The 17,281-nt window shown below is 42.4% G+C and overlaps 1 protein-coding gene across 12 annotated transcripts in view; it reads left to right on the forward strand.

Moving 5' to 3' along the window:
• Positions 1 to 17,281, forward strand: part of ROBO2 (roundabout guidance receptor 2) — a 466,996-nt gene that overhangs the window by 50,822 nt on the left and 398,893 nt on the right. For all 12 annotated transcript variants that reach the window (XM_066599125.1, XM_066599128.1, XM_066599126.1 and 9 more), the window contains exon 2: positions 3,090 to 3,416. In XM_066599125.1, coding sequence (XP_066455222.1) covers positions 3,090 to 3,416 — 327 coding nt within the window. The remainder of the gene's footprint in view (positions 1 to 3,089; positions 3,417 to 17,281) is intronic.

Below are 17,281 nucleotides of genomic sequence, written 5' to 3' on the forward strand. Positions count from 1 at the left end.
TAATAGTGCCTCCACACTCCTTACACATGCCCCCTTTAATAGTGCCTCCACACTCTGCACACATGCCCCCCTTAATAGTGCCTCCACACTCCTTACACGAGCCTCCTTAATAGTGCCTCCACACTCCTTACACATGCCTCCTTAATAGTGCCTCCATACTCCTTACACATGCTTCCTTAATAGTGCCTCCACACTCCTTACACGAGCCTCCTTAATAGTGCCTCCACACTCCTTACACGAGCCTCCTTAATAGTGCCTCCATACTCCTTACACATGCTTCCTTAATAGTGCCCCACACTCCTTACACATGCCCCCCTTAACAGTGCCCCACACTCCTTACACATGCCCCCCTTAATAGTGCCCCACACTCCTTACACATGCCCCCTTAATAGTGCCTCCATACTCCTTACACATGCCTCCTTAATAGTGCCCCACACTCCTTACACATGTCCCCCTTAATAGTGCCCCACACTCCTTACACATGCCCCCTTAATAGTGCCTCCATACTCCTTACACATGCCTCCTTAATAGTGCCCCACACTCCTTACACATGCCTCCTTAATAGTGCCCCACACTCCTTACACATGCCCCCCTTAATAGTGCCTCCATACTCCTTACACATGCCCCCCTTAATAGTGCCCCCACACTCCTTACACATGCCTCCTTAATAGTGCCCCACACGCTGCACACATGCCCCCCTTAATAGTGCCTTTGTTCCTCTGTTCAAATCTAAATGCATTACTCAACTAAGCCCTGTCCCCTACCGACAGCGCTTGGCCTCTTCAGCACGGTAGCCTAGCAGACAGCAGAAGGAGGTCGCGTCACCCATGCAGGAGACCTGACCCGGCGTCTGATAGGCTACCCTGCTGAAGAGTATCCAGCTTTTCTTTTATAAAAATTTCAGCCCTTCTGTGAAAAATTAACTTTTATTCATCGCATTATAAAAATGATTCCGGTAGTGTGATCATAACAGCCCCTACGCGTTTCCAGCGTTACCTCTCTTAATCATGGCATCAGGCCAAGCTCTGCCGGCAGGGGAAGGGGCTTAGGTGAGTAATGTATTTATTTTTAAGCAGAGGCTTTGTGCACTCGTATGGTGGCGGAGGAGACTGTGTGCTCCCTGCCCCATCGTAGTACTCAACCGCATTAGCATCCTCAGGAGGAAAGTGGCGGTCGTCTGGTGATCCGGAACACCGGGCTGAAGATTTGGGGCTTAAGCCCCGGATGCCCAGTGCTAGCGATGCCCCTGATTGAATGTTACTGAAAATGTTGGACATAAACAAAGTGTGGAAACCCTTTAGATGCTGATGTGATTGTTCTCATCAGGATGAAATGTGTACATTAACTGCTCTGTACTTGATTATTTGGAGAAATCCATGGGAGGGCGCTAATCAGCACACATCCTGTGTTATATGTCGTAGAGTATTTAGTTTTATAGCACCATGTATATATAAGGTGTCATGCCTGCATGGTCATGTGTCACAGCTTTTCTAGCACATTTTTGAGTCGATGAAACTGTTATTAATAGGGTCACAAAAATTCTGTAGGATCACATGATCAAACACTGGTTTATTGGTGGGTTTTAAAGGGGTGGTCCGGGTTGCAAACTGTTGATGGTTTATTCTTAGAGTAGGCCTTCAATAGTGGATCTGCGTGGGTCTGCTGGTCAGGACCTCCACTGATGAGCTGTGGAGCAGGTGTGTTCATGCACTGAGCTGATTTCTGCAGGAAGCAAACAGCTTTGTTCCCACTGCAGTAAATACTGAGTATAAGACACAACCTGGGGACATATATGAGTACACAATTGCGATATTGCTTCACCTCTTTATTACATAACCAGCAGATATACGCGTTTCAAGGCCATTATGCCTCTTCCTCAATATCTGCTTGGGGCACATGTCAGGAGCGAGGAGCAGACTTCTGGCATTTTGCCCAGAGAGAAGATAAAGCCTGTATGCAATAGCATTGTGTACTAATATATGTCCCCACGCTGCGCCTTTTACCCAATTTCTAAACAGTTTTTGGTATCTATTGTCTATATTTCCACCCTGGAGGTTGAGATGGTCCCTTGGGGTTGGCTGCACCTGCTATACAGTGAACTCTCGCTTATTGAGGACCTAATCTACTCACCCTTGCACAGGATACAGTCCATACACCTTTTATTCTCATTCACCTTCTTTTCTCCATACATTCCCACTGCAGTGGCCAGGCTTGGTATTGCAACCATTCACTTCAATGGAAACTTCGATTGAAACACTAATCCTGGCTACTGCAGTGAGAATGGAGCTGTCTGCTTCCTGCAGAAATCAGTACAGTGCATAAACACGTGGGCCCAGCAAACAGCTACTTGGTGGGGTTCCCTGGCAGCAGATGCCTGCTGAACTATTATTGATGGTCTATCCTAAGGATTGGCCATCAGTACTCTGCAGCTGGACAACTCCTTTAAGGGAAAGGGAATTTGCTTCATTCAAGTTGCACAAAAAGTTGCATCCTGCAACTTTTACTAAACAGCACCACAATTTAGCATCTGGGTTATGGCCACAACATCTGAACCTTCTACAATTCTACTGAACCGAACTTAGATCACTATAGCATTCCATTGAAAGTTAGGTCCAGGTCAGTAGAACTTTGGGCTTGAGGATATATTACAGCTATGTTGACTCTTAGTAAAAGTTGCAGAATGTTAGTGTTGATGCCAAGAGAACGGGTGGTGATACTGTGGCCTCTGATTGGTTGCAGGGGCCACACGGGGTCCATTCCATAACAAACACCATGGGGCTGCATCACTGGATTGCCAGGGTTGAGGATGAGTAACTACAGCTAATTTTGTTACATTTTAAGCCCTGTGCATCTGTCATTGAAAGATTATATGGTAACCGAAAAACCCCTTTAAGATAAAGATAGCTTTTCAATGGCTCAAGATAAGGCAACTTGTCATAGAATGTTATTAGAGTCAAGTTAAACTTTGCTACATCTGTATTTATCATTGGATCATTTATTGACATGTCTCTGAGTATTCTAGTCTGATTGATATTGACTAGTAATTGTATTTGGAGAACTGTATTAAATTTACTTTTATTTGCTTCTAGGATCTCGACTCCGTCAGGAAGATTTTCCTCCTCGGATTGTAGAACATCCATCAGATGTAATTGTGTCCAAGGGAGAGCCTACCACATTAAACTGCAAAGCAGAAGGCAGACCCGTGCCGACCATCGAGTGGTACAAAGACCTAGAAAGAGTAGAAACGGACAAAGATGACCCCCGTTCCCACCGGATGCTGCTCCCCAGCGGATCTTTATTTTTCTTACGCATTGTACATGGGCGAAGGAGTAAACCAGATGAAGGAAGCTATGTGTGTGTTGCCCGGAATTACCTCGGTGAAGCCATGAGTCGAAATGCATCACTGGAAGTTGCCTGTAAGTCCAGTCTTTTTGATATTTTATGTTAACCAACGAACGAATACAATGTTATATATATGGGAGCGATCCAGGAAGAATGGATACATTGTGTTATACCGGATACATTGTGTTATACCGGATACATTGTGTTATACCGGATACATTGTGTTATACCTGATACATTGTGTTATACCGGATACATTGTGTTATACCGGATACATTGTGTTATGCCTGGCACAAGGCTGAGGGAGCTGTGCATGACACAGGGATTCCAGAAGGACCAATGGTGTTAGTCATATACTACCTACTCCAGGCTCGCTATAGACATACTGTAACACAGTACTGTATATCAGTTAACCATCCAGTCTTGTGATGAAGGCTACTCATGAAATGATAGTTTATACAGTGCATATAATAATAATAATAATAATCTTTATTTGTATAGCGCCAACTTATTCCGCAGCGCTTATAAACAAAAAAAATCCCTGTTATGTTTTTTTTTTATTGAATTGCTCTCTTTACTATGCAATAACAACCCTGGAGGTCGAAGAAGACATATTAGATGTGCTACAGTTAGTTTACAGGAACTGTCCACAAACCATTTAAAGGTGAAATGCACAAAAAACTAGTCTTCTGGTATTTCGAGACTTATTAGAAGATGACATTGCTGAAGTCTGTGATTTTGGACCTCCATGAATTCCTAAATGATCATACAATGCCTCTAGAGAGCCACCTATCAGATGGTAGGCACCCTAGACATATTGCACCATCCCTCATTTGCATACTAAATTTCCCAGAACAGCATACATGGCCTTATAAAGCTCCATTTACAAGGGACGAATGTCGGGCAAACGATTCCCGGCACTCATCACTGTGTTTCCTCGCGCACGTGCTCCTGCAGGGAGCTAGCAGAGCTGTCTTGCTCATGGAGTGGCCGGCAGGGGGGTGGGGCAGTGCAGGAGATTTCTCTCCCCTCGCTCTTCCGCCCCTCTCCATTGAGATAACACAGTGGTCGTTCAGTACTGAATGTCCACTGTTTAAACTGAACAATAAGCGATGAGTTCATGCTGCATAAACAATGAGCTTCATCACTCATCGTTCAGTTTAAACAGCGGCCGTTCAGTAGTGAACAACCGTTGTGTTATCTCAATGGAGAGGGGCGGGGGAGCGAGAGGAGAGAAATCTCCTGCACTGCCCGGCCCCCTACTGGCTGCTCCGTGAGCGAGACAGCTCTGCTAACTCCTCTGCAGGAGCACGGGCGCAAGGAAACACGGGGATGAGTGTCGGGCATCGATTGCCCGACATTCGTGCTGTGTAAATGGGCCTTAAGTTTTGCACACCTACTATTTGCTCTCTAAAAGGAGAAGCTATACCCCTCCCTTCCTAAATTATGAAGCACTGAAATCCATTCAGCGTCCCTGAGAGATTCCCATTATGAGAAACTCTGGCACAACATTTTACATAAAAGGCTATACAAATCAATAGGACTACGCTCAGGCTGTTGTGTCAAAAATGTCCAGGAAATTACATCTCTGAGAGTTTTAATCACTCCAAGGAGCTTCACATCCTAATTGTTCTGAAAATGAATGGTGGTCACGGACTCAACAGATGTGCAGCCATGAATTCTCAAAAGATAATTTTGACTGTATTTCCCCTTTTAAGCAGCCCGTGGACCTTCAATAACTATCAGCTGGAAGCTCATTCAGCTGACAGCTATTTCTCTCAACTCCCCCATACAGAATAACGCTTGGGTTGGTCAAGTATTCATGCTTTTAATAGGCGGAGCAGAGAAAGCCAACTCTGGCAGTGGCTTATTTCCAAGGGGAACAAAGGATCGGGCGTTAAAATTCAACATACCTGATCCTTCTTTTCTCCGACATTATCTGTTGGGCAGCATCAGTAGGCCCCTATACATGTTTAATAGCAAGTAACACATTTGGTTGACTTTGTGTATAGGGGCCTTAGAGGGAATTTCCTACAATAAATGTATGTCTTATCCACTGGAAAAGGGATGACTTGCTCATCTTTGGGGTTACGACCAATGGAATTCTCACTGACCCCAAGAACGAGGGTCCGGAGTGTTCCGTAATGGGTGTGGAGCTGAGTTCAAGTGCTTGGCTATCCCCAGCACTCTTCTTGAAATGAATGTAACGGCAGCCAGTTGGAACCCAACTGATCAACTGGTTATCCCTTATCCTGTGTTAGGGAATAGTTTGCTATTCTGGGAAAACCCCCTTTAAGCTGTCTGTATTCTAATACCTATCACTGAGATGTTGTATGAAAGCACTAATGACCGAATATCAGTTGCCAAAAACGGCTCCTGTTGATGGTTCATTCAGGACAACTGGAAAGGATCTTCATTTCCTTAAAACTCTGAAGGACTATTCATTTTTTCCATTCCTTTATATATTACTTAGTAGACCACTCTGGGACTACAATGTAGTCTATATGAATATTCAATAAGTTACAATTGCCAGTAGTAAATATAGGTTGATGTTGTAGTAGGACAATGCCAATGTATCAAAATGCTGCGGAATTTTAATGAAATGTTATAAAATCCCTGTCATTTCATAATGAAAGCATTGTTGCCTTTATTTCCGCTGATCTATTGGTTGCTATTCCTCTGTGTACTTTGCAATTCAAATGTGTGCTGAGCAAACACTAAGACATTACCCTACTAGAACCCTCCGGTTGATCTCACAGCCCCTTTCGACAGAAAGGCCTCGCAACATAAGCCGTCTGAAGGTCACGACTGAAGTGAGAACCACCATTAAAGCTTGTGAAATAAAAGTGCGGGTTAGATATTTTCAAGGATAGATCACAGAACATTATTTAAAACCATAACATCATCTCTGTAATGGTTCCATGGGCCCAGAAAGAAAGGCGGCTTCACTTTTCATTCAGCCTTTGAAGCATAGCTGACTGAATTCTTCAATTGTGCCCTTTGGGGATTCACAGCACAGATCCTCATCTGACACAATAATAGCATAGCTTTTAGTTGAGTTTTAATATCATGCTCTTCCAATTCGTAATATTATTCCTGTTCTTTTTGATTTAAAGATAGATGGATATCCATTTATGTGTTCAGATTCTTTAAAAAATATATTTTCTGGTTTAAAATAAGTTTGGAATTTTTAAATCTGATGAATTTTAAATTTCAAAATTTGAAATTGATTTATTTTTTACCAAATTTGGTAATTCAATGTGTCATGTTTATGCTTTTTAAATTTTTTTAAAGAGAAATAATCTAACTCATGATGGTTAATACTACAGTACTACTAAATATAACAAGAACAACAAAAATACTATTAGTAATAATAATAATTATTATTATTTAGAAAACTTTTTTCTTTTATTTGCCTTTTTTCTTCTTTTTCTATCATCCTTTTATGTTTAGAAAAAAAACATCAAAATTGTCTAAAAGTCACAGTAACATCCCATGACTTTTTTTTTTTTTTAACTTTACTTAAAAGAAAATGTACCTTTTAATGAAGCATTGGCGATATATATATAGCAGAAATAATAAAAAAAAAACAAAACTTAAGTTATGGTCCTTAAACAGCTGTAAACAAGCATCTCATCTGGCTACAGTCAATGGCATCCCCCGGAGACTAGAGTCATAGCCCCAGGTGTTAAATGTATCGTAGCAGCTTGATCTATCGACCAGGGTAAGAGGGTGCTGTGGCCGAAATGAAAATATATGAAAAATTAATGAAGTCTTGAGATTATTATTTATTGGCCCTGCCCGGTACTGGATTTAGGTTGAGATATATTGTTGAATCTTTGCCTCAAAAACAAGGTTTCTGTTTAAAGGTCAGGGGGGTTATAATAGGAAATGCATTTAGGATTTCTTTGGCTTGAAAGTAAAATAGAATTTGCAAATTAATTTTGGTTAGGGCTTAGTAGATTGATTTGGTCAGTGCTCCCCTCTCATGGGAACCATTGACTCGCACAGAAAATATAGTGTTCTATGCATTTAGTATTTAGGATTGTGTTTCTTTTCAGTGTTGATGACAATTTTTTCCCCCGGTTCTTACATACAAAAAGCTAGAGGATCTACAATGGAAAGTTGCTTGAATAATGTTGCGGTTTTTATAACTTTGCATTTACTTTGCCAATATCGAGTCACCTGTGAATTGGGCACTATGACATAAAGTCTTTTAAGTGTTTCTTAAAGATATATGTTGGAGCATGGAAATTCCTCTGCTTGTATAGTGCTGTGGGATAGTTCTGTTATACCCTTCTAATATATCAATTTCTCAAGTGAATGAAAGAGGAAATAAGTATTACATACAAAATAGAGAGGTAGAAGTGATGTGTAAGGCCACCCAAAGCATTGCTGTCTAACCAATCAGGTGATCCGCTATCCATTTGCTTCCTGGTCTCCCCTTAAATGAGTTCTTCAACTCACCAAAATTGATGGCCTATTCTTGAAGGGGTATTATGGGACTTTTAATATTGATGACCTATCCTCCGGATTGGTTATCAATAGTTGATCAATGGGGACCATGGCTTTCGATCCCCGCTGATCAGCTGATCATCCAGCTGAGCCAGATGTTGTGATCAGTGGTTAAAGGGGTGGTCTCGCGAAACAAAGTGGGGTTATACACTTCCGTATGGCCATATTAATGCACTTTGTAATATACATCGTGCATTAAATATGAGCCATACAGAAGTTATTCCACTTACCTGCTCCGTTGCTAGCGTCCTCGTCTCCATGGTTCCGTCTAAATTCGCCGGCAGCTTGCTTTTTTAGACGCGCTTGCGCAGTCCGGTCTTCTCCTCTCAGCACGAGCCGCTTCAGTGTGCTCCCCGCTACAGCTCTTCTGCGCATGCGCAGACGAGCTGTCACTGCTCGGGAGCGCGCTGGAGCGGCCATTCTGTACCTTCCTCTGTTAGAGGAAGGTGCAGAGCTGCCGAGCTGTCCGGAGAAGCCGCCCAGCTGTCCGGAGAAGCCGCCCAGCTGTCCCGCCGTCCAGCTGTCCTGGTAAGTGATGGGCCGGGGGGGGCTGCCGCTGCGCCGGGGGGGGCTGTCGCTGCGCCGGGGGGGCTGCCGCTGTGATGGGGGAACTAGCGCTAGGCCGGGGGGGGCTGTCGCTGCGCCGGGGGGGCTGCCGCTGTGATGGGGGAACTAGCGCTAGGCCGGGGGGGGCTGTCGCTGCGCCGGGGGGGCTGCCGCTGTGATGGGGGAACTAGCGCTAGGCCGGGGGGGGGCTGTCGCTGCGCCGGGGGGGGGCTGCCGCTGTGATGGGGGAACTAGCGCTAGGCCGGGGGGGGCTGTCGCTGCGCCGGGGGGGGCTGCCGCTGTGATGGGGGAACTAGCGGTGGGCCGGGGGGGCTGTCGCTGCGCCGGGGGGGGCTGCCGCTGTGATTGGGGGGGGGGGGCTGCGCCGGTTACCTTCTGCCTGGCGGTGGGTGACTGGTCGGCGGCTGCGGGGCGTCCGGTCGGCGGCTGCTTGGTGTCCGGTTGCCATGGAGACACAGCTGGCAGCGTCTCGGGAGCGCGCACGTCGGGCTGCAGCGAGCGACGGGGAAAGAGCCGGCGGCCATCTTGGGGAAACTTTTATAAGTTGCTGAAACGGTAAGTAGAAACCAGCTAGGAAAGTAATTTACAGGGGTAATTAGTAATGTATGTTTAATTAGGGGGACTGGGCAAAAAAAAAAATCACTGCTTCCTCGAGACATCTCCTTTAAGGCCAGAAGTTTAATAGACTTCTTCACTCCTATTAAAATTAATTGGAGTGATGCCATCTACTACACTGGCTCTGATCACAATGAGGAACTGAAAAAGATAGATCGGAGGCATTGTTCTTATCGATTTCAGTGGGACTGAAACCATCTATCACAACTACGACCCTGACCACTGATGCAGACCCACGCCGATCAACTATCGATGATCTATCCAGAGAATAGATCATCAGTAGTACAAGTCCTGGAAAAACCCTTTAAGATAGCCATACAGAGTAGAAGTAGGTTAACAGTTGAACAACCATTTAACTAATGATTATGTGTCGAAAGATCATTTCACCAAAGCAGCCCTAATATTTTAGTTCACAATGACTATTAAAGTAGCTCAAACTAGCCATAAACTGTTGAATGACACCTGCAATAGGTGAACAATCTTTCTAGGAACATTCTTTCGAAGAATGATCATTGGTATATGAAGGACCTTTCATAAAAATGAAAGATTTTTCATCCACCTATCAGACAATACAGTCAAAGAAAACAATTTATTCTTTGAGGGTGATGGGGGTCAGTCGTTGATAAGCTAAAACAATAATTTGAACAATGGTTTGGTTTGAAATCATTCATTTTCAGCATCGTTAGTCTAATGTGTATGGGCATCTTTAGGGTAGACCATCAATATCAGATTATTGGGGCCAGATTCTCAGCCCAACTGCTGATCAGCTGATTGAAGGGTGCATTGAACTCTAGCAGGCAATGCATCTTCTACATTGTTTACCAGGCACAACTATATATAATTTTTTGTGGTTGTACCTGGTACTGCAGCTTACCGGAGCTCAGTCCCATTCTAGTGAATGGGACTCAAATGCAGTACCATGTACAACCACTTTTAAAAGCACATAGCTGTGCCTGGTAAATAGTGATAAGCATACTCTACTAAAGTTCAGTTTAGCTAGACGATTTGGCCAGTTTGCTGAATTTAAGCAAAAAGTTAACCAATACTACTAAAACTGGGATATAATGTTGTGGTGGTTAGTATTGAGTAAACCAAAACAGTCGAACCCTGTCCAGGTTTGGCAAAAGCTCAGTTTGGCATGAACCCGAACCCTGTTCTGGTTCAGTTTAAACTACTTCGGATTGAACCAAACCTTTTGCCAAAATCTAGCAAACCAGCCAAACTGAACTTTTGAAAAGTTTACTTATCACGTATGCTGGTGGTATCTTATTGGTTGTAGCTGAAACAAACTGCCCAAAATTCACGTTTGTGCAAAAAACAAACTTTTAACAAAGTTTGATCCGAAACAGGGTTCAACTGTTTCGATTTGCTCAACACTACTGGTAAGCAATGAGGAAAATGTGATTCTCACTAGAGTGCCACAGCCCCTTCAATCAGGTGAGCAGAGAAGTTACAGGGAATCAGACCCCCTTCAATCTGATATTGGTGGCCTATAAGGATAGGTTATGGGTTTTGTGGTGCTGGAGAACACCTTTTAAGGTTCTGTTTGTGCAGGATCTGGTACACAATACAGTCAATTGGCACTAATGGGGTTTGCTAAAGTTTCATTGTGGTTTCTATAATTTTAACTGAGAATATTGCTTCAAGTTGTGCTATTCTTGCTGTCAAATCTAACAAAACTACCGATAGAGATCCCTAACAACAATGTGAACATAGCCTATTGTGTATCTCATTGATTGCACTCAACTGTATAGGAGCCTTCATTACAGAGATACTCGCTATGTAAATCTTGTCACATGTGTAGACACTGTTGAAGAAAGCCTACACACTGTTGATGGTCAAATTGCCAAACTATCACCAAATGTACCCACCGTGTGCTTCTTTTTAACTTTTTTCTTTCTTTGCTTCTGTTCTTTTTTTATTGCATGGTGGCATGGTAAATCTTAGACATGGCTTTATTTGTATCTGAGTAATCGTACCACATGAATTAGTTACTTTGTAAACTTGGCTTAAAATATCATTCTAGCACAGAACAAGACAAAAAGGTTTCGAGAAGACTGGAAGGATACAAAAAGTAAATTCACCTTTAATTTCCTATTGACATATTTATATAGAGTTGACCAAAGTGTAATTATATTCACCTCAGCATTCCTTCATCACATTTCCGACTGTGCTGAGTTGAGGTGACCTTTGTAGAGTCTCTTTCGTAGAGTGATATAGTTAATGAGATCCAGCGACACCATGACCTCAACCCGCCGAATGGCCCGGGCCTTCATCATCCATCTTCCAAGCCCCAAAGGTTACATGACAGCGCATAGAAACGGATAAAACAAGAGTGAATAAACAAATTCAAGAGCTTTCTGTCATGGCTGCCAGCACCGAAAGAATTGTCTGAGAAAGACATCACAGGGACCATGTGAATAAAGAGGTTACAGATACAACAATGCAGACTAGGAGGCTACAGATGACCAGACCTAAAGAACATTGTCCTTGTAGTTTGTTGACTTTAAACTTGGTCATCTATTTTTTTTTTATTCTTTGTTCAAACTCTGAGGAACATTTTATAAAAAAATTGCATTTTTCATGCTGGTCTTCGATATGTGCCACTGGAGTAAGCAACGCCAAACGTATAAAAAGGTGCAAGGCTCCTAATACATTTGTTGCATCATCAGCTGTCATGTGCCGCCTCCAGAAATCTATGGCAGGAAAAACCTACCCTGGATTAGGTTTAGCTATAATTTGCTGTAAATTATAGTGAATTTGATGGGCCATGGGTGTCCCTGCCCCCACCCAACAAACTATGTCTACTCTTTCAAAAGTAGCTAAGGCGGGGAAAAATGCAGAAAAGTCAGACATATTTGCACAAGTGAGAATTTCTCAAAAATGTTCAACTTTTTTATACTAGAATTCTGGTGTTAAAATGGTTATTAATTCCCTGGTTTGTTTTTTGCAAACGTATAATGAAGGGTGATCTCATCTAAGGTAGAGAAGGAGAAATGATCCGGATGGATGGATGGATGGATGGATGGATGGATGGATAGATAGATAGATAGATAGATATGGGATAGATAGATAGATATGGGATGGATAGATATGGGATGGATAGATATGGGTTATATAGATATGGCTTATATAGATATGGGTTATATAGATATGGGATAGATAGATATGGGATGGATAGATATGGGATGGATAGATAGATATGGGATGGATAGATAGATAGATAGATATGGGATGGATAGATATGGGATGGATAGATAGATATGGGATGGATAGATAGATATGGGATGGATAGATAGATATGGGATGGATAGATAGATATGGGATGGATAGATAGATAGATAGATAGATATGGGATGGATAGATATGGGATGGATAGATAGATATGAGATGGATAGATAGATATGGGATGGATAGATAGATATGGGATGGATAGATAGATAGATAGATAGATATGGGATGGATAGATATGGGATGGATAGATAGATATGGGATGGATAGATAGATAGATAGATAGATAGCTAGATAGATAGATAGATAGCTAGATAGATATGGGATGAATAGATAGATATGAGATAGATAGATAATTATGATGAGATAGATAGATAGATAGATAGATATGGGATCGATGGATAGATATGGGATGGATGGATGGATGGATGGATGGATAGATAGATAGATGGATAGATATTAGATAGATAGATATGGGATAGATAGATATTAGATAGATAGCTAGATATGAGATAGATAGATAGATATGTATGGGATGGATAGATAGATATGGTTACACAGTTACTTAGCTACTACACTGCTTCTAAAAATACATCTGTACATTTTGTATAACCTTGGTAACTGTTAACGTGGGGTTATAGTGTTAAAACGTATATATAATTAAGTGAATATACAGGGTTTCTCTCCAGCTCAGACCTTCTGGTTAACATTTCTGTGTATTATGTGCTCTATGAAGGCTTCTCTGACAAAATATTGCTTTAATTTCATCATAATGCCTTGTGTTAGTTTGGCTTATCACTTTAATTCCACCATTTATAACCTTTCCGCCCGCAGAATGTGACATAACCCCACACGGCCCGCTCTGCAGGAACATTGCCTGCCTTTGTCTGCCCACCACGGCTGGGGTAAATTAAAGCTCTTTTTCAAAGTAATCCAATCTTTTTAGAAAAATTGTATTCAACTAATAAAGTTATTATTTGTAATTGTAAGATTTATGGGCATACTTGGAGACCGCGATCGTTTATATGTGACAGACTCTGGATAACATGATTATTTGGGGAATTACATTGATTTATTGCTATTAATGGGAATAACCATAAAAGCCCTTTAGAAATTTTGCACACTTGAAACTGAACAAAGCAACAGTTGGCCTGGTTTTTGAACCTGTTTCTGACTGGAGAGTCTAAGACCCTGTTGACACTATGTAAGTCGGTGCAGTAAAGGAAATGCTGCTATATGGGCCAGGAATTCTTAGCATCATTAATATAATTATTAGTTCACTGCTTATGAACATGCAGGACTATGGACTGTTGGCTCATGGACACAGATGCTTCACTTATTGCTGGTTCTTATGCTGGTGAATTGGGAAGAACAATACATACAGAATCACATAGTGAATGAGTAGAAGGTCACTCCTTTAAAATATTTGGATTCCAGGAATTACCATGGCAGAATTTAGTGTATAAATGTAATTTTTCGTGCCTGGTAGATGTATGGCAGAGCAAAATGAAAAGTGGACTTGTTTCCCAGTGTACTCTTTCAGGTGCTCCATGGACCAATCCACCCTTGGAGGATACCAGGATCAATGCACCCCTTCACAGGCTTCTAAGACCCACACACACTTATAGAACAAGAAGAGCAATGCACCCTTCAGTAACTCCTAAGACCAACAGAACCCTTTAGTATTTCCCAAGACCAATAGACCTCTTAACTGGTTTCCAAGATCAAAGCAACCTTGAAGATTACCAAGACTAATGAAACTTTTCTGGGACACCTAAGATCAATACACCTATCTAGTTGTTCCCAAGGCCAATAGACCCTTTCAGTGGATCCTAAGACCATTTACATCCTTTGAGGATACCAAGACCAGTGCAGTCCTACAATGACTCCTAACATGAATATACCCCTTTAGTGGGTTTCATGAGCAACTGATATTTTCAGTGTCTCCCAAGACATTTGATACCCTTTAGAGGCTATCAAGACTAATATATTGTACCCCTTCAGTGACTCCTAAGACCAACTAACCCCTTCAGTAGTTCCCAAGGCCAACAGACCTTTTAAGTGGCTTCCAAGACCAATACACTCTTGGAGGGTGCCAAGACTAATGCAGTCCTTCAGGGACATCTACCATCAAAACACCCCTTCAGTGTTTCCCAAAACTATTTATCCCCTTGGAGGATACCAAGACCAGTACAGTCCTTGAGTGACTCCTAACACCAATATAACCTTTTAGTGGGTCCCTTGACCAAGGGATCCTTTCAGTATCTCGCAAGGTCATTGATATAATTTAGAGGCTACTAAAACTAGTACATCTCTTCAGTGACTCCTAAGAGCAAAATACACCTTCAGTGGTTCCTAATACCAATGGACCCCCTAAATGGCTCCAAAGATCATTTACCCCCTTACAGAATAAGAATATTAATGATCCCATTAATGATATACATTACTTTATTCGTTCACAGGATTATTTATGCCCTTCAAAGATACCCCTTCAGTACATTGGTCATGCTATCCTCCAATGGCTCAAATGGTCTTATGAGCCACTAAAGAGGTGTATTGGTGATAAGAATCACTGTAGATTTGCATTGGACTTGGTAGCCCCTAGATAATTTTACTGGTCTTAAAAGACACTGAAGGGGTCCATTGCTTTTGGGAACCACTAAAGGGATAATGTATATTTTTTTAGGAGCCACAGAAGGGGTGCATTGATCTGCTTATTCTCTTGAGAGCGCTAAAGGGGTCCTTTACACTTGGGAATCACTGAAAGGGTGTATTGGTCTTGGTAGCCTATAAATGGTATCAGTGGTCATGGGAGAGAGACACTGAAATGGATTATTGGTATTGGAACCTACTTCAGGGGTGTAAATTCTAAGACAAATACACCCTTTAGTGATTCTCAAGGCCAATAAATTCTTTCCTTGACTCCCGAGATAATTGAAGCCATTTAGAGGCTACCAAGGCCGATCCACCCTATTCAATAATGTTCTAGACTGATATACCATCTCAATGGCTTAAAGACAACATGGGGACCTGGCCCTGGCTAGCTACCAAGTCAGTCATCTTGGGCATTCGTTAAGAATATGAGGAAAGTCTCAACTCCACTGCAACTTCTAAGTCCACACAGGGCCACTAGTAGTTGGCTAAACTACTCAAACTACTTTCCTAAAAGTGATGCTTGCCTTTTTCGTCATTATTGTAGACTGCCAAGGATGTTCTTTTGAAGGTCTAGTACTTGTAGGACCAGTTTTGATTATGATTTTATTTAGTATTTTCATACAGATACTGCTACCCCTTCTTTAAATGTCTAGCTTGGGGTTTGTCACACCGATGGTTTACGGGACGCATATGGCCTATAGATCACTGCACAGACAAAGTGAATTAAGCAATGCTAATATATACAGCCTTCTTGATGTTACGCGCTATGTTTTGGTCATTTAAGGACATCTCTACTATTGTTGTAACTTGGCACCTTCCCAGTTTATCTTTTACTAAGCTTGACTTGAATACGAAGGCACAGATCATGCTGTGTTACTGTTGGCTGGTAGCAGGCAGCACAATATTTGACAGAGTGTAATTTAGTGAGTGTGATCCTGTCTCAAAGAATGGTGCAGTTTGTGTTTCATAATACTGAGTGCCAGCTAGGAAGCAGGTCCCAGTTAATCAAACAGTGAGTCTTGTTAGTGTATGGCATTACACAAGGACTAGATGCCAGTTGTGTTCTGTGTGAAGACAATGCTAAAAGAATATTCCGTTAATATTTCTAAAGTGAGTCATAAGCTTTGTTTGGACATTTGTCAGTGTAGCGGAACTGAGTTTGTAACTTGGGACAACTCATTATGAATGATCCTATTCCTTCGTTTGACGTAAGACTGCAGGTAAAGTCTGTTGAGACCAAAAGGGGCTGTCCAATTATAATCTATTGATGACTTGCCATTAGGATAAGTTATCAATAGTAAATCGGTAGAGATCGGCTGCACAGGATCCCTGCTGAACAGCTGTTTCCTGTGTTGGTGCTCTTGTGCACTGAGCTGAATTCTGCAGGAAACAAACAGCTCTGTTGCCACTGCAGTGGCCAGGTTTGGTATTACAAGCAAAGTTACTATTCATTCCAACGCCTGCAATACCAAGCCTGGCCATTGCAGTGGTAACAGAGCTGTCTGCTTCCTGCAGAAATCAGCTCAGTGCATAAAATGCATTTGCCCAATGAACAGCTGATCATTAGAGATTCTGGGCTGCAGGCCCCTGCTGATCTACTATTGATGGCCTATCCTGTGGATAGGCCTTCAATAGTTTACGCTGAAGGTAGGCCATCAGTAGTTGATCGCCAGGGCTTGGTTTCTAGTATATGAAGCTGCTTTGATATCGGAAGTAGACAGAGCCATGCCTTGCGTAGTGGCCTGACATGGTACTACAGACAAGAGTCCCATTGAAATGAATAAAATTCAGCCTGCAGTATCATGCTGGGCCACTATACAAGCCATGGTGCTGTTTATAACAAAGCAGCTCTGTAGAAACACCAGCTTTGGCAATCAACTGATCGGTGGGGGTCCTGGGTGGCAGTCTTCTGCCAATTAGTTATTGATGACTTATCCTGAGGGTAGGTCATTAATCTTAGAAGTTAGATAACCCCTTTAGGGCCAGCGCTGCTGCATGCAAAAATATTAATCTTCACTGTGAACTATTGGACAATTATCCTGCAACGCAAAAAGACCAAAGTTAGAAAAGCCATGCACCAAATATCAGTCTTGAGTGCTGATTTTCAAGAATAGAACGATAACACAGCAAATATTCACAGGTCAAATACTAATAAAGTCATAATATCATCCAGTAGAATCAGAATAGCTGTCAGAGAAGCTACCAGCTTCCACACAGCTTTAAGTAGCCACTAGTGATGAGCGAGCATTGCCCTTAGCGAGTACCTGCCCGAGAGAAAAGGTTTGGCTGCCGGCGGTGGGCATGGAGCTGCGGGGGAGAGCGGGGAGAAATGGAGGGGAGATCTCTCTCTCCCTCT

This window comes from Eleutherodactylus coqui, chromosome 4, assembly GCF_035609145.1.
Source record: "Eleutherodactylus coqui strain aEleCoq1 chromosome 4, aEleCoq1.hap1, whole genome shotgun sequence".
Lineage (NCBI taxonomy): Eukaryota > Metazoa > Chordata > Amphibia > Anura > Eleutherodactylidae > Eleutherodactylus > Eleutherodactylus coqui.